At 40.1% G+C, this 13852-nt stretch overlaps 1 protein-coding gene across 1 annotated transcript; it reads left to right on the top strand.

Annotated features, from left to right (window-relative positions):
* The first annotated feature begins 1842 nt into the window (after window positions 1-1842).
* Window positions 1843-11826, top strand: tmem240b (transmembrane protein 240b). The gene is made up of 4 exons (XM_007256692.4): window positions 1843-2108; window positions 2363-2469; window positions 5938-6140; window positions 8388-11826. Exons 1-4 carry the CDS (start codon window positions 2073-2075, stop codon window positions 8546-8548), a joined length of 507 nt encoding a protein of 168 aa, XP_007256754.1. The 5' UTR covers window positions 1843-2072; the 3' UTR covers window positions 8549-11826.
* Window positions 11827-13852: the final 2026 nt, after the last annotated feature.

Here is a 13852-nt window from a genome sequence, read left to right as displayed (position 1 = left end):
GTAATGTAAACTCAGTGTTTACTGTGTTTGTTCTGTATACTGTGTGTGTTCAGTGCTTACTAAGTGTGTGTGTGTGTGAGTGTTTACTGTGTGTGTGTGTTCAGTGTTTACTGTGTGTGTTCAGTGTGTGTGTTCAGTGTTTACTGAGTGTGTGTGTTCAGTGTTTACTGAGTGTGTGTGTGTTCAGTGTTTACTGTGTGTGTGTGTTCAGTGTTTACTGTGTGTTCAGTGTGTGTTCAGTGTTTACTAAGTGTGTGTGTTCAGTGTTTACTGTGTGTGTGTTCAGTGTTTACTGTGTGTTCAGTGTTTACTAAGTGTGTGTGTTCAGTGTTTACTGTGTGTTCAGTGTGTGTTCAGTGTTTACTAAGTGTGTGTGTTCAGTGTTTACTGTGTGTGTGTGTGTGTTCAGTGTTTACTGTGTGTGTGTGTTCAGTGTTTACTGTGTGTTCAGTGTGTGTTCAGTGTTTACTAAGTGTGTGTGTTCAGTGTTTACTGTGTGTTCAGTGTGTGTTCAGTGTTTACTAAGTGTGTGTGTTCAGTGTTTACTGTGTGTTCAGTGTGTGTTCAGTGTTTACTAAGTGTGTGTGTTCAGTGTTTACTGTGTGTTCAGTGTGTGTTCAGTGTTTACTAAGTGTGTGTGTTCAGTGTTTACTGTGTGTGTGTTCAGTGTTTACTGTGTGTTCAGTGTTTACTAAGTGTGTGTGTTCAGTGTTTACTGTGTGTTCAGTGTGTGTTCAGTGTTTACTAAGTGTGTGTGTTCAGTGTTTACTGTGTGTGTGTGTGTGTTCAGTGTTTACTGTGTGTGTGTTCAGTGTTTACTGTGTGTTCAGTGTTTACTGAGTGTGTGTGTGTTCAGTGTTTACTGTGTGTGTTCAGTGTTTACTGTGTGTGTGTGTGTGTTCAGTGTTTACTGTGTGTGTGTGTGTTCAGTGTTTACTGTGTGTGTGTGTGTGTTCAGTGTTTACTGTGTGTGTGTGTGTGTGTTCAGTGTTTACTGTGTGTGTGTTCAGTGTTTACTGTGTGTGTTCAGTGTTTACTGAGTGTGTGTGTTCAGTGTTTACTGTATATGTGTGTGTGTGTGTGTTCAGTGTTTAATGTGTGTGTGTGTGTGTGTGTGTGTGTTCAGTGTTTACTGTGTGTGTGTGTGTGTGTTCAGTGTTTACTGTGTGTGTGTGTGTTCAGTGTTTAGTGTGTGTGTGTGTTCAGTGTTTACTGTGTGTGTGTGTGTTCAGTGTTTAGTGTGTGTGTGTTCAGTGTTTACTGTATATGTGTGTGTGTGTTCAGTGTTTACTGTGTGTGTGTGTGTTCAGTGTTTAGTGTGTGTGTGTGTTCAGTGTTTACTGTGTGTGTGTGTGTGTTCAGTGTTTACTGTGTGTGTGTGTGTGTTCAGTGTTTACTGTGTGTGTGTGTGTGTGTGTGTGTGTGTTCAGTGTTTAGTGTGTGTGTGTGTGTGTGTGTTCAGTGTTTACTGTGTGTGTGTGTGTGTGTGTGTGTTCAGTGTTTAGTGTGTGTGTGTGTTCAGTGTTTAGTGTGTGTGTGTGTGTGTGTGTTCAGTGTTTACTGTGTGTGTGTGTTCAGTGTTCAGTGTTTAGTGTGTGTGTGTGTGTGTGTGTGTGTGTGTGTGTTCAGTGTTTACTGTGTGTGTGTGTGTGTTCAGTGTTTACTGTGTGTGTGTGTGTGTGTGTGTGTTCAGTGTTTAGTGTGTGTGTGTGTTCAGTGTTTACTGTGTGTGTGTGTGTGTGTGTGTGTGTGTGTGTTCAGTGTTTAGTGTGTGTGTGTGTGTGTGTGTTTTCAGCTTCTCTCTATCAGCCCTGCGTTTCCCGCCAAAACCGCTAGGGGCCGCCGCGGAGGAAAGTGCGCGCGCGAGCATTAGTGGATGGCGCGGAGAGGAGCACGAGGCTGCTGCGTGCTGTAGCGCCCGCGGAGCGTCTCGCGCTGCTGCTGCTGTGTCTGTGTTGGGGAGGCGACAGTGGCACGAGGGGGCAGCTGGAGCCCCGCGCGCGCGCAGGCATGGAGGCTCGAGCCGGTGTGACGTCGTGATCGATGGAGCTGCAGTGAGGAGGAGGAGGAGGATGATCTTCATGCTCAGCGGCGCTGCTGTGGTGATGGTGAGGGGACGCGCGCGCTCACACACACATACACACTCACACTGACAGAGATAGCTGTGTTTGCAGTGTGTAATCTCATTGTTGAGTGTGTGTGTGTGTGTGTGTGTGTGTATGCATGCTTGTATGCATGCATGCAGGTGTGTGTTGGTGCATGCATGCATCTGTGATTAAGTATCTGTGTGTGTATATGTTTGTGTGTGTGTGTATGCGCTCGAGATGACCACAGCGCCGTGTTGCTCCTCCTCCCTCCCCAGGCCATCGCGTGCTGCTTGGACATGAACGCGCTGCTGGACCGCTTTCACAACTACATCCTACCGCACGTGCGCGGGGCGGATCGCGTGTGTCACTGCACCTGTGGCAGGTAAGGTCGAGGCGGAGGGTGTCCGGTTTCAATCCCATTCCAGCACACCTGATCCAGGTAAGGAGTGTCTTTAGGATCAGGTGCACTGCAGAGAATGCCGGGGAGAACAGGTGTACAGTATTCAGGTGCATTATGATCACCTGCTTTAATCAGCTGTTGCACATTAAAGGTGCATTGAGACCAGGTGAATATTGTTTGAAAAAGTTCAGGTGCGCTGACACCGGATGTTTTTGGATCATAATGTTTTAAGTTTATTATTCGATAGATAGATTAGCCATATCAGGTTCAGGTGTAATGAGTCTTGTACATCACGACTCATTAAGACCAGGTGCATCAAGTTCAGGAATGTGGAGGCCAGCTGCATTAGGAACAGTTGCAGTAAGATGTTGAAACTTAAGATGCACTGCGATCAAGTGCATTAAAACAAGGTTGCATGCATTCAGGTGTACTGTGATCATGTGCTGTACATCCAGGTGCACTGGTGCACTAGGACAGGGTTCCATTAATTAAGTGTACTGAGATCAGGTGCTGTACATTCATTAAAATGTATTGTGCTCAGGTGCTTTACATTTCAGCTGTTGTACAATAAGGGTGCCCAAGATCAAGAGCATTAAACCAGAACCCATGCATTCAGGTGTAATTGAGATCAGGTGTATTATGATCAGGTATGTTCAGGTGAATAGAAATGAAGTTCCATTCCATACATCCAGGTGTGTTGGGATTAGCTGTTGTACATCATGGAGCATTGAGAACCAGGTGAATCAAGTTCAGGGATGTTGAGGCCAGGTGTGTTGAGAGGAGGTGTGTTAGGAACGGTAGTGTGAAGATTAGGTGTAGTAAGTTCAGGCACACCTTGTTCATGTGCACTGAAACCAGTTGAATCGAGATCAGGTATTGTACATTAATACAATAATGTATTAAACCAGATCCCGTGCATTCAGGTGTGTTCAGATTATGTGCCATACATCCAGGTGAATAGAGATGAAGTTCCATTCCATACATCTAGGTGTATTGGGATCAGGTGTTGTACATCAATGCATATTGAGCGCAGGTGAATCAAGTTCAGGAATGTTGAGGCCAGGTGTGTTGAGAGGAGGTGTATTAGGAACAGGTGTGTAAAGAGATTAGGTGTAGATGAAGTTCATGCACTCCAGGTTCAGGTGCACTGAGATCAGTTGAACTGAGTGTATCGCAAACAGGTATATTAAAGTACAGGTACAGGTACTGAAAGCAGCAATTAAAAAGTGGAAGCTAGTGAGACCCAATACAAATCTTTCACTACAGACTTTTTCGTTGTTGTCATTTTATTAGTCAGAAAAAAAACATGGTTAAATTTGTCTCACTTTTATAAAATTCTGATCAGAAACATGATGCAATCTGTGACTCAGAATTTGTGACATGGTTCAATCCGTAAGATTTGTTGTCACAGTATAATACCTTTAAAAGCCTGTAACTATACACAGCAGGTATTATACAGTGTAATACAGTAAAAACAGTATCATAGATAAATAGATAAATAGATACTTTATCGATACCAGAGAGAAATTATTGACATTCAGTAGCAGATACACAATATACACAAAAGTTACAAAAGAAGGATAAGATATAATGATACAGATAAAAATACAATAAAATATAAAGTATAAAAGTAGAGACTTTTTTACTTTTTTCAGTTCAATGGAAGTCAATGTAAAAAAGTTTATTTCAGGTAGTTCTGGAGAAATTATATTGATCCATTCATCAAGAAATTTCGACACAGTGTAAGAGACAGTTAGTTTATTGAAATTATATAGTAATCTAAAAAACAACAAAATGGACATACTTGTTTTTTATTGGACAGTGACAAAATACACAGATATATAATGATTTAATTTGGCAAGGCAAATTTGTAAAGATGTAAGCAGTGGACAGTAAATAGACTTCTCGTGCAAAATAGGGTAAAACTCTAAAAATATTATTAATAGGGCATCTTGCCAGGAAAATAAAAGTGTCACAGAGTCTTTAGTTTGCTGTGTTGAGAGGAGTTGAACAGTCAGTGTAATTTCTATGCAGTTAATTTTTGCTTTATATAACATTAGGCCTATCACAGTAATTGCATTATCGACTTATCGCTCAATATATGAACATGGCCTTAATTATATGTGATAATGGTTTGATAATGCTATGTTCTATTGAGTTTATTTGTATGTTTGTTCACATATAAAAGAGCCAGTGTAATGACCAATGCTTTCCCACAAAATATGATTAATTACATAATTACATATTAATTTCTGGAACGATATATCGTACACATTTTTTTATTTTATTGTGAGAGGTCTATATGAAGTGTTGCTTCTCTTTAGCAGCGCTAAGATGTGTAAGCTGTGTGTGTGTGTGTGTGTGTGTGTGTTTGTAGGACGTTAAACTGTGAGAATAACATAGTGAACAGAGAAGGCTGTGCTGTAATCCGTCCTCAGCAGCAGCAGCAGTAGAGCAGTGTGGGGAGATCCAGCCTGTGGTGCGCTGTGGCATTTTCAGCGGCGCTGATTTGCAATGAGAGAACTGTTTTACTCCCACACACACACACACACACACACGCGCGCACATACCTCCTGGCGGCTTAATCCTCTCCTGATGTGTGTATATGTGTATGTGTGTGTGTGTGTTAGAGGCAGAGATGCGCAGAGTGTGTGGGAGAGTAGATGTGCGCCTTGAAGATTGGCTGGTTTAACTTTATGGACAGGTCTGTTCTCCCACTCTGTTAGATCTGTTAACTGTTATCATGGATGTGCAAAAGTATTTGGACACCCCTATATCAAAAACACAGCTTCTGATACAGCTGTGTGTATAACCTCCATAGCCATAGAATGGCAGTAACTAATTGAACACAATGCTCTGGATTAAAAAGTACTAACTTATCTTTGATGAATAGCCCACCTCCGTTCTCCCACAGCTTTCAGAGATCCAGAAATTTTAACAGTTTGCTCAAACACCCTTCAGACTGGGAGATACGGGGCATAATTTACCCCAAAAAATCGCTTTTTCCACCGTTATCCAGCTCAAAGTAGCTCCACACCTCCTTGCTAGAATCTGAGAGGAGAGCCCTGACATTTAAAACAAAGCATTAATAACTTAAAAAGTGCACAAGAAGCTTATTAAAAACCACTGATTACATCCTATAACACTACTAGCTTCAGCTCCGAGTGCCGCCATCACTGTACTGATAATGACATAGACATATATATACATATATATACATAGCAGCCGGCGCCAGGAGGCAGGCTATGTCGAGTCTGTGTATATATAGGTCTGTATAGGTCAGAGAGACACTGACGCATGGCTGTGGCATCACTAGTGTAGTGATTTACAGAAACAGAGCCAACGCTTAGACTGTTGTGCCACCTGAGTAGCTTTTTTATAGTTTTATTATAAAGCAATATTATAGGACAGTTTGTTAATTTCTCTTTTTTATTTTCTCTCTCGCTCCAGAGACCGGGTGCAGTACGTGATCCCGTACGAAGGCTCCAGCTCGCTGGACAGGGATGGGCCATCAGGGGGCAGTAGTGTCACAAAGCAGGAAATGGACCTGGTTCTGGGGCTGCTCCTGGGCTTTATATTCAGCTGGATTCTGCTGTGGTTGGACGGAGTTCTTCACCGGGTTCTGCGGGCCTGGAGATCCCGTCGACAGCAAGGTGAGTGAGCCAGAGGAGGTTATGGAATATATGAACCAATTTGATTGGCCGTGGTTTGCTTACTCTGCTGCTCTATAAAAAAAAAAAGCTCTCAGTGGTTGTTTTTGTGTAGTAGCTGTTAGCCGCTAATGCTAATGCTCCAGCCGTGCTATATCTAAGCTTACTGTAAATAAATGGAAGTACTTATTCACCCAAAAAATGTTTTTTTAGGAGAGAAATCTGTGTAGATTAATATCCAGTGCTCATTTGACTTTAAAATAAAGTCTTTTTTATTACAGTTTTGTTTACTTAGCTTAGCTTTACTTAACTTAGTTAGCTACCCCCACCACCCAGCAGCGAGACCTGCTGAATTAGATGTTCCTTATAGTGTCTATTGTACTGTAAAAGACACTACATGTGATGCACTGATGTGATGATATGTGGAGTCATCACATACAACAGTCAGTCACCCTTAGTAGTGATACATTTGATTAGAGCTGAGAGGTTAATTAAATTAATTTGTTTATCAAATAACTTTTTAATGTGATTTTCAAAGTAGGAAAATTTAGATTTTATATCTTTACATATAGAAGCTGCAGAAGGAATATCATAAAAGAGTTACCTCTTTTATGTGGCAGTGATTTTTATATTTTACACTTTTCCCTAACTGAAATGTGTGTTTAATATAAAAAAATATATAATTTAATGTAAAGGAAACAATAACTCCATCAGATTGTGACTCTTTCTTCCTGATCACCAATCCTGCATTTATGGGAGCATCTGGAACAGCAGCTGTTTTTCTTTTTTCTGTCAATGAGAGTGTGTATATAATGTGTGTGTGTATAATGAGTGTGTGTGTGTGTGTGTGAATCAGGAGTGTGAACTCCTCTGTGTTCTCAGTGTTGGAATATTAATGGTAGTATTGGGTGTCTTTTTGTCGTCTGTCTCCCCCCCCCCCCACTCCTCCACTAGAGTGTGTGTAACACCGCCCCCCCCAGCCTGTCTGCTAATGTTATGAATGAGGTGAATCAGGAGTGCAGGACTGTCTCTTCCTCTCAGCGTCTCTCACTCTTTCTCCTCCCTCTGTTCCGCCTGCCCTCTTTTACTCATCAGCCTGCAGGCCAACACACTCCGTCCTCAAGCGTACCCGACACACACACACACACACACACACACATACACATACACTCACACACATCCAGGCATTAAAGGGGCATTTCTGACTTTTTTAAAACTGAAGATGTTCCCACCTGACTAAGGCGCTGCACCTGCTTTGCCATCAGCAGCCAGAGTCTGAGAGAGAGCGTACAGTATAGGTCATGCTCTGTCTGGGTGCATGGGGTTGTCATTACCCTGTCATTACCCTGTCATTAGCCTCATGAAGAAAGACAGGATTTTGGCTCTTGCTCATGAATATTCGTTCATGCAAATATATCACCACTGATTGGTTAACAGCACTGCAGCAGAGGACGCCCTACCTACTGCCTCCCCCCACAGTCAATTTTACAGCTCCAAAACTCAAAATTAACAAAATATTTTCAGAGATGCAGCTTTAGTTATAAGTGCTAGATAAAGTTAATCCTTAAAATTAAAATGTTATTAATGCTGCAATGCTAGTGGATCTCCAGCTCTCCCCGCTACATTGATTGATAACGTTTCTTTCAGCTTAAAGTACCCTACTAAACTCTTACCTCAGGTCTCTGTAAAATGCAGAATCAACCGGAGATCCGATTTAAAGCTACAACTGTTACTTACACAAGATAGCTATTGCTAAGTAGCTATATAAACAAAAAAAAGGGCTTTAGCTCTTTAGCTAACAAGACCCAAGTGTCCGCTCTGCTGCAGCCCGGCTTCAGCTCTGGCTGTGTGCGGTCCCGAGCCAAGATGGGCGGGGCCATGAATACTAATTCACAGGTTGATGTAGACACGGTGCTTTTCCTGATCGACTCGTTTTTCTAAACATTTTCTTTTACTAGCTGCTGTAGACAATGGAGGTTGAGGAAGAGTTTCATCATGTGCAGCATCATAAACAACTCAGAGAGACCTGCTGTATTTCACAAACAACAAGAACAAGTAGATTTGAGCAAAAAGACACCTTTAAATTAGTGGATTATCTGCTTTTGTTACTTGTTGGCTACATTAGCCTCATGGCAGCACTCCTACAACTAAAGAAGCTAATATCAGACACTAAACATGATTTGATTTGTTGCTGTTTTTTGGTGCTGATTGTGTTTTTATAACGGATGCTGGTATTTTATCTCTCTGCAGACGCGTGGCGATCGTGGAAGTGGGTGACCCGCGTGTGTGACGTGAGGGAGCTGCACCGGCGGCTGCAGCTGCGCAGGCCGGACGACACGGGAGGAAACAACGTGGTGCATATCAAACAGAAACACTACCACAACGGACACCCGAGCCCTCGCAGACTCTAACACACTCACACACACCCACACACACTTACAATACACACTAACATTGCAACGGGTACCTGAGCAAGACGAATCTACCTGCAGTTACAGACAATAATGTGGCTTCAGTGTTAGAATCACACACTTACTGTGCTAATTAATGCTGCGTTCCATTTCCCTCTATTTAAAATTCAAAAAGCTGAAAATGAAAATTTTCTTGAGTTCCTTGACATTTCTGTTAAACATTCCCATAATTTTATCACAAATAAATAAACATGAAGACTTGATAGTTTACCACATCTGTTTAACTGTTGGCTAATTAATGGCTAATTCAGCCAAAATAAAAATGCAGCCACTCTTTTTATGTCCCAGATTAGCATTGTTAGCATTTATAGCAATGCAATTTTTATAACAATGTGTCAGAAACATGCTGATAGATAAAGGTCGGACAGACACTACTGTAGGTACGACTGATCTAATGAGACACAAATAGATTGATATACAGTGATAACACTACTGTTTTACTACTGTAGATGTGCATTAGCATCCAATTTGACTTTCCAGTTGAAGTTTTTTTCTGGAAGCTAATGCTGTGCTAATGTTGAGCAGCAATGCAAAAGCATAACAGCCCTGCTGAAAACGGCTAGTTTAAGATAGCACAAGCTGGAATTGAATTAAGGGTCAAGGTGGTCAAAAAGCTGCTCAATACAGTCATAAATTTCCCCAATTTAGAAGATCAATTAGACAAACTCTCACTAAAGCCCTATCCAGACGGAATAAGTCTCTAAGGGGGACGTCTGTCAAATATTTAAACTCAGAGATGTGTGTCCGGGCGGGACTAAAATTACTGGAGGACCACGGAGTTCAGAGAAAAACAGTAGATAATTCAGCCTGTAATTTTCTCAGAGGACGATAAAAGAGAGAAAACTACCCCAGAACCCCCTGAGAAACTAATCCCAGGCTTAGGACTTTCCCAAAACACTAGCAGTGCTCCCAACATCAGCTAACAGACGCCTGTGCTGACCAACATCACCTTGGTAGTGATGTAGGGAAGAGCGCCATCTACCCACTCAGAGAGAGAGAGCACGGCCAATTGTGCTCTCTCTGACTCCGGCTGCTGATGACGAGCAGCATGAACTGATATTCGAACCAGCGAATGTTACGGTTAACGTTTTCATGATGTTCTTAGATTTTTTTACTAACGTTGCTGCAACATTACTTGAGTCATTGTTTTAGTTTTTAGTTCCCGTAATATCACTTTTAATGTTTCCATAATGTTAGTAGGCTGTTTATCTAGCTGGAAACATGTGTTTAATATTGTTGTTATGGCTACCTTTATTATGTCGTCACACGTTTCCATAACGTTCCTGGAACATTTATACTGTAACATTACAGGCTGACTTTCTTGAAACCTTTTAAAACTCTAAGGAAATGTTCTTCTATCCTCTTCCGTTAGCTTGGATATTAGTAAGGCATGGTCTATCAGCATGTCCAACTTAAAGCTTAACTTAAATTTAGATGATCTTTCAAGCTGTTAATGAGCTTATAGTTCAGAAGATCCAGGAACGTTTTAGATAGAAATATATCCAGAAATATGTGTGTGTTTAGCATTTCTGTGAGAGAGTGTTAATGTTGGTAGGGTTTCTATAGGGAAATAGGTTAAATACCACTGGTCCATACAACAGCTAGGGGGCGCTAAACTGAGGCCACTTATACTGAAACTGCAGGGTTAGAACTGCTGCTGGCACACAAACACACACACACACATACATAAATATATGTATATATATATATATATATATATATATATATATATATATATATATATATATATATATATATGTATATATATATATACAGCTCTGGAAAAAAATAAGAGAGCACTTCATTTTCTGAATCAGTTTATCTGTTTTATTCTATAAACTACAGACAACATTTCTCTCAAATTCCAAATATAAATATTGTCATTTAGAGCAATAATTTGAAGAAATTAACAAAAAAGATGCAGAGCTTTCAAACCTTAAATAATGCAAAGAAAACAAGTTCATGTTCATAAAGTTTTAGAAGTTTTAAGAGATTTAGAAGATAAATATTTGGTGGAATAATCCTGGTTGGTTTTTATTCACAGTTTTTTTTTCATGCATCTTGGCATCATGTTCTCCTCCACCAGTCTTACACACTGCTTTTGGATAACTTTATGCTGCTTTACTCCTGGTGTAAAAATTGAAGCAGTTCAGTTTGGTTTGACGGTTTGTGATCATCCATCTTCCTCTTGATTATATTTGATTTGGTAAAATCAAAGAAACTCATCCTTATTTTTTAGTGGTCTCTTATTTTTTGTTCCAGAGCTGTATATATAAATATATATATATAAATATATATATACATAACGACCACAGCAGGCCACAGTGCCCACCTGTACACACAAACCCACGCAGACTCAACTCAGAGTCACTTACAGTGGGAGCTGCAGCCCACACTGGAATACACACGATCACACACACACACACACGTACACACTCAGCCCTGTGCTCACAGGCTGTGTGTATTGTAACGACAGCAGGACTGAAGGCCTGGTGTAAAACATCCAGCCTAGCATCAGCAGCTCTCCGCTTCACTTCGAACAGGGACCGGACCCAACTTGCACTTTTTTCTGCCCGAGGTATTATTCCATTTTTGATGATTAGATGTTTATTTTGCTTGCTAACGTCTGTTTTTACGAGTTTTGTGGGTAGTGTTAGTTTTGTACAGCCGGGGATTGTGGGAGTTGTGGGTGGGGGTGGAGATATACGGACTCAGGATTTGCATTTTTGTAAAGGGTGGGGGAATTTGTGTATTAAGGGGAAACATTTTGTGTCTATTTTAGGAGTAAATAAAAGAACTGCATGCCCACAAAACAACTTTAGTACTGTGGTGCAGTTTCAACTGTTAATGGTGCGACAAAATAAAACACGGGGTAGATATCTTTGTGTGGCATCATCAGCATGGGCAGGTTCCTCCTAGATCTCTTGCTGTAAATGGATTTGTTGTACATGGGTATTCTAGAACCGTCTGATGAAGTTCTGTTTGATTTTTTTGTTTCTATTTATTAATGACTGATTTATTTTTCAGTAAAATCATGTGTTGTTGTGGGATAACAAATGTCTGCATCTAAAAAGCTGTTAAAGGATGATTCTAGTTTAAGCTGGAGGAGAAACGCCTCCTCTTCGTTTCCAGACCGTCTAAAAACGGAGATGTTCGTGAAGATGTTTGTGTGTGTGTTTGATTAAAAGGTGATTAAAAGGAGATGAACCGTAAATCAACTACGACTGTTCTGTTCTGTTCTGTTTATTCTGCATTATTATTCGCCTTTTTTAAGACCATATTTTGCCACTAAAATAATAATGGGATGATTTGATGATTATATAGAATACAATTTTATTTAAAAAAAGTTTTTAAGAGTGATTAAAAAGTTTTTTTTTTCTTAATTGATACATAGTTTTAACAAATAAAATGAGTCTAAAAAAATATATATTTTTTTCTACTCTTTATTTAAAGCATTTTTTGTTTTGATACAAAGGAATCACAAAAGTAGAGAAAACAAAACAAAAGGAAAAGAAAAGGAAGAACTTCAAAATACAATCACAAATATGCACACATAAAAAGAAAAGAAAACATGCACAGTGGGGTGACGGTTCCCATAATTATAAGTCTGCCAGCTCTGCTCAGCCGCATTTTTTTGGATACGCAGAAGGAATGTCATTTTTTCCATGTTATATATCTCTTCCATTATTTCTATCCATTGTTTTATTTTTGGTGACTCTTTTTTCAACCAGTTCTTTGTAATAACTTTCTTTACCGCCATAATCATTATTTTAAAGATATAAACATCCGCTTTTTCAATCGAATCTTCCGGAATCAGGCCAAGATATAAAATCTGTGGATCTCTCGGAACTTCATATTGGAGGACTTCCTCTATTAATTCTAATACTTCCGACCAGAGTGGTTGTAATTTCACACATGACCAAAAAACATGCAGGTGATTGGGATTGATATGGCCACATTCTCTCCAACAAATCTGGTCTGCTTTAGTTTGTTTACTTTTGATATAGGGGGTAATAAAGTAAGAAAACTATTTTTAAAAAGGCAGCATAATGGCTTATTCACATTACTGGGTTCTCTTCAATAAGTAAAATGATTGAGGTTATGAGAATAAACTGTGTGATAAATATACAGTGATATCATGACCGGTCTATCATTAAGTAAACAAAATTGATCTATGTACAGTTGATTATATTTGCTTTTTATTTGAGCTAAAATGCTAATATAGTAGGCTAGGTAATAAAAGCTACTGTTTAGCTACATGACAGCGATTTCAGATTCTATACAATTCTGCAGTAAACACTGGTGTAGTGTGATAGGTCGGGTCTGTTTATAATCTGCTCCCACTTTAAAAGTCCTGTACTGTTTTTTAAGGCTTCAGGTAACTTAAAAAATGATAAGCTAATATTCATATTAAAGGTCTTGTTTCATCGTTTTTTCGTTCATTTAGAAATTTGTCTAGTTGTGTCTCTAATATGAATGAATGACGTGAGCTGATTTTTCTGAAAAAAAGTGCTCTGGTGATCCAGTATAACGCTGCTTTAGTCCAGTGGAGGAGTGGGCGGGGGGAAACGATAGGATTTCGGCTCTTGCTCATGAATATTCATGCATGCAAACATACACTATCGCCTCTGATTGGCGAACAGCATGTCATATGTTAATTTACAACATGTGTAATAATGTCCTGCTAAGTGCAGTTCAGCCACCGACCAAGTCTTAGAGTCTCTGTAAAACACCAAATCCACCGGAGATCCTATTTAAACATGTAGTTACTTAAACATAGAGGTGGGTAGTCCAGGACCAGAAAGTGGGGGTGGATTTTTACTTTTAACTAGTGTAAACTGTTCTAAACATCTAAACACCTACCTATCTCAATTGTACTTGGCTGGTGGTGTTTTTCCTCCATAGACTAATTCTAACCATTTGTTTCTTAGCTCTGAATTACTGGGTAAAGTATATAAACACTAATGTGTTATTCGCACAAATAACACAGGAATTAACTGCATGCTGTTCCTAGCGCTGTTAGCTCCTGCTATCTGATGAGACGGCGTCGCTGCCTGGCTTCAGCTCTGCCTGTGGGCGGCCCCGAGCCGAGGTGGGCGGGGCCATGAATACTAATTGACGGGTTGATGTAGACACGATGCTTTTCCTGATCGACTCGTTTTTCTGAATATTTTCTTTTACTAGCAACTGCAGACAATGAGGAAGGGTTTGAGGAAGAGTTTTATCATGTGCAGCATCATAAAC

The sequence above is a fragment of the Astyanax mexicanus genome, chromosome 24, assembly GCF_023375975.1.
Source record: "Astyanax mexicanus isolate ESR-SI-001 chromosome 24, AstMex3_surface, whole genome shotgun sequence".
Taxonomy (NCBI): Eukaryota; Metazoa; Chordata; class Actinopteri; order Characiformes; family Acestrorhamphidae; genus Astyanax; species Astyanax mexicanus.
This window is presented reverse-complemented; position numbering and strand designations above follow the sequence as displayed.

What these genes read in the sequence shown, in the direction of transcription:
- tmem240b (XM_007256692.4), top strand. Translation starts at nt 2,073, where the DNA reads ATGATCTTCATGCTCAGCGGCGCTGCTGTGGTGATG. An exon ending in GCGGCGCTGCTGTGGTGATG is followed by an intron (nt 2,109 to 2,362) that starts GTGAGGGGACGC and finishes CTCCCTCCCCAG; the next exon opens with GCCATCGCGTGCTGCTTGGA. An exon ending in GAGATCCCGTCGACAGCAAG is followed by an intron (nt 6,141 to 8,387) that starts GTGAGTGAGCCA and finishes ATCTCTCTGCAG; the next exon opens with ACGCGTGGCGATCGTGGAAG.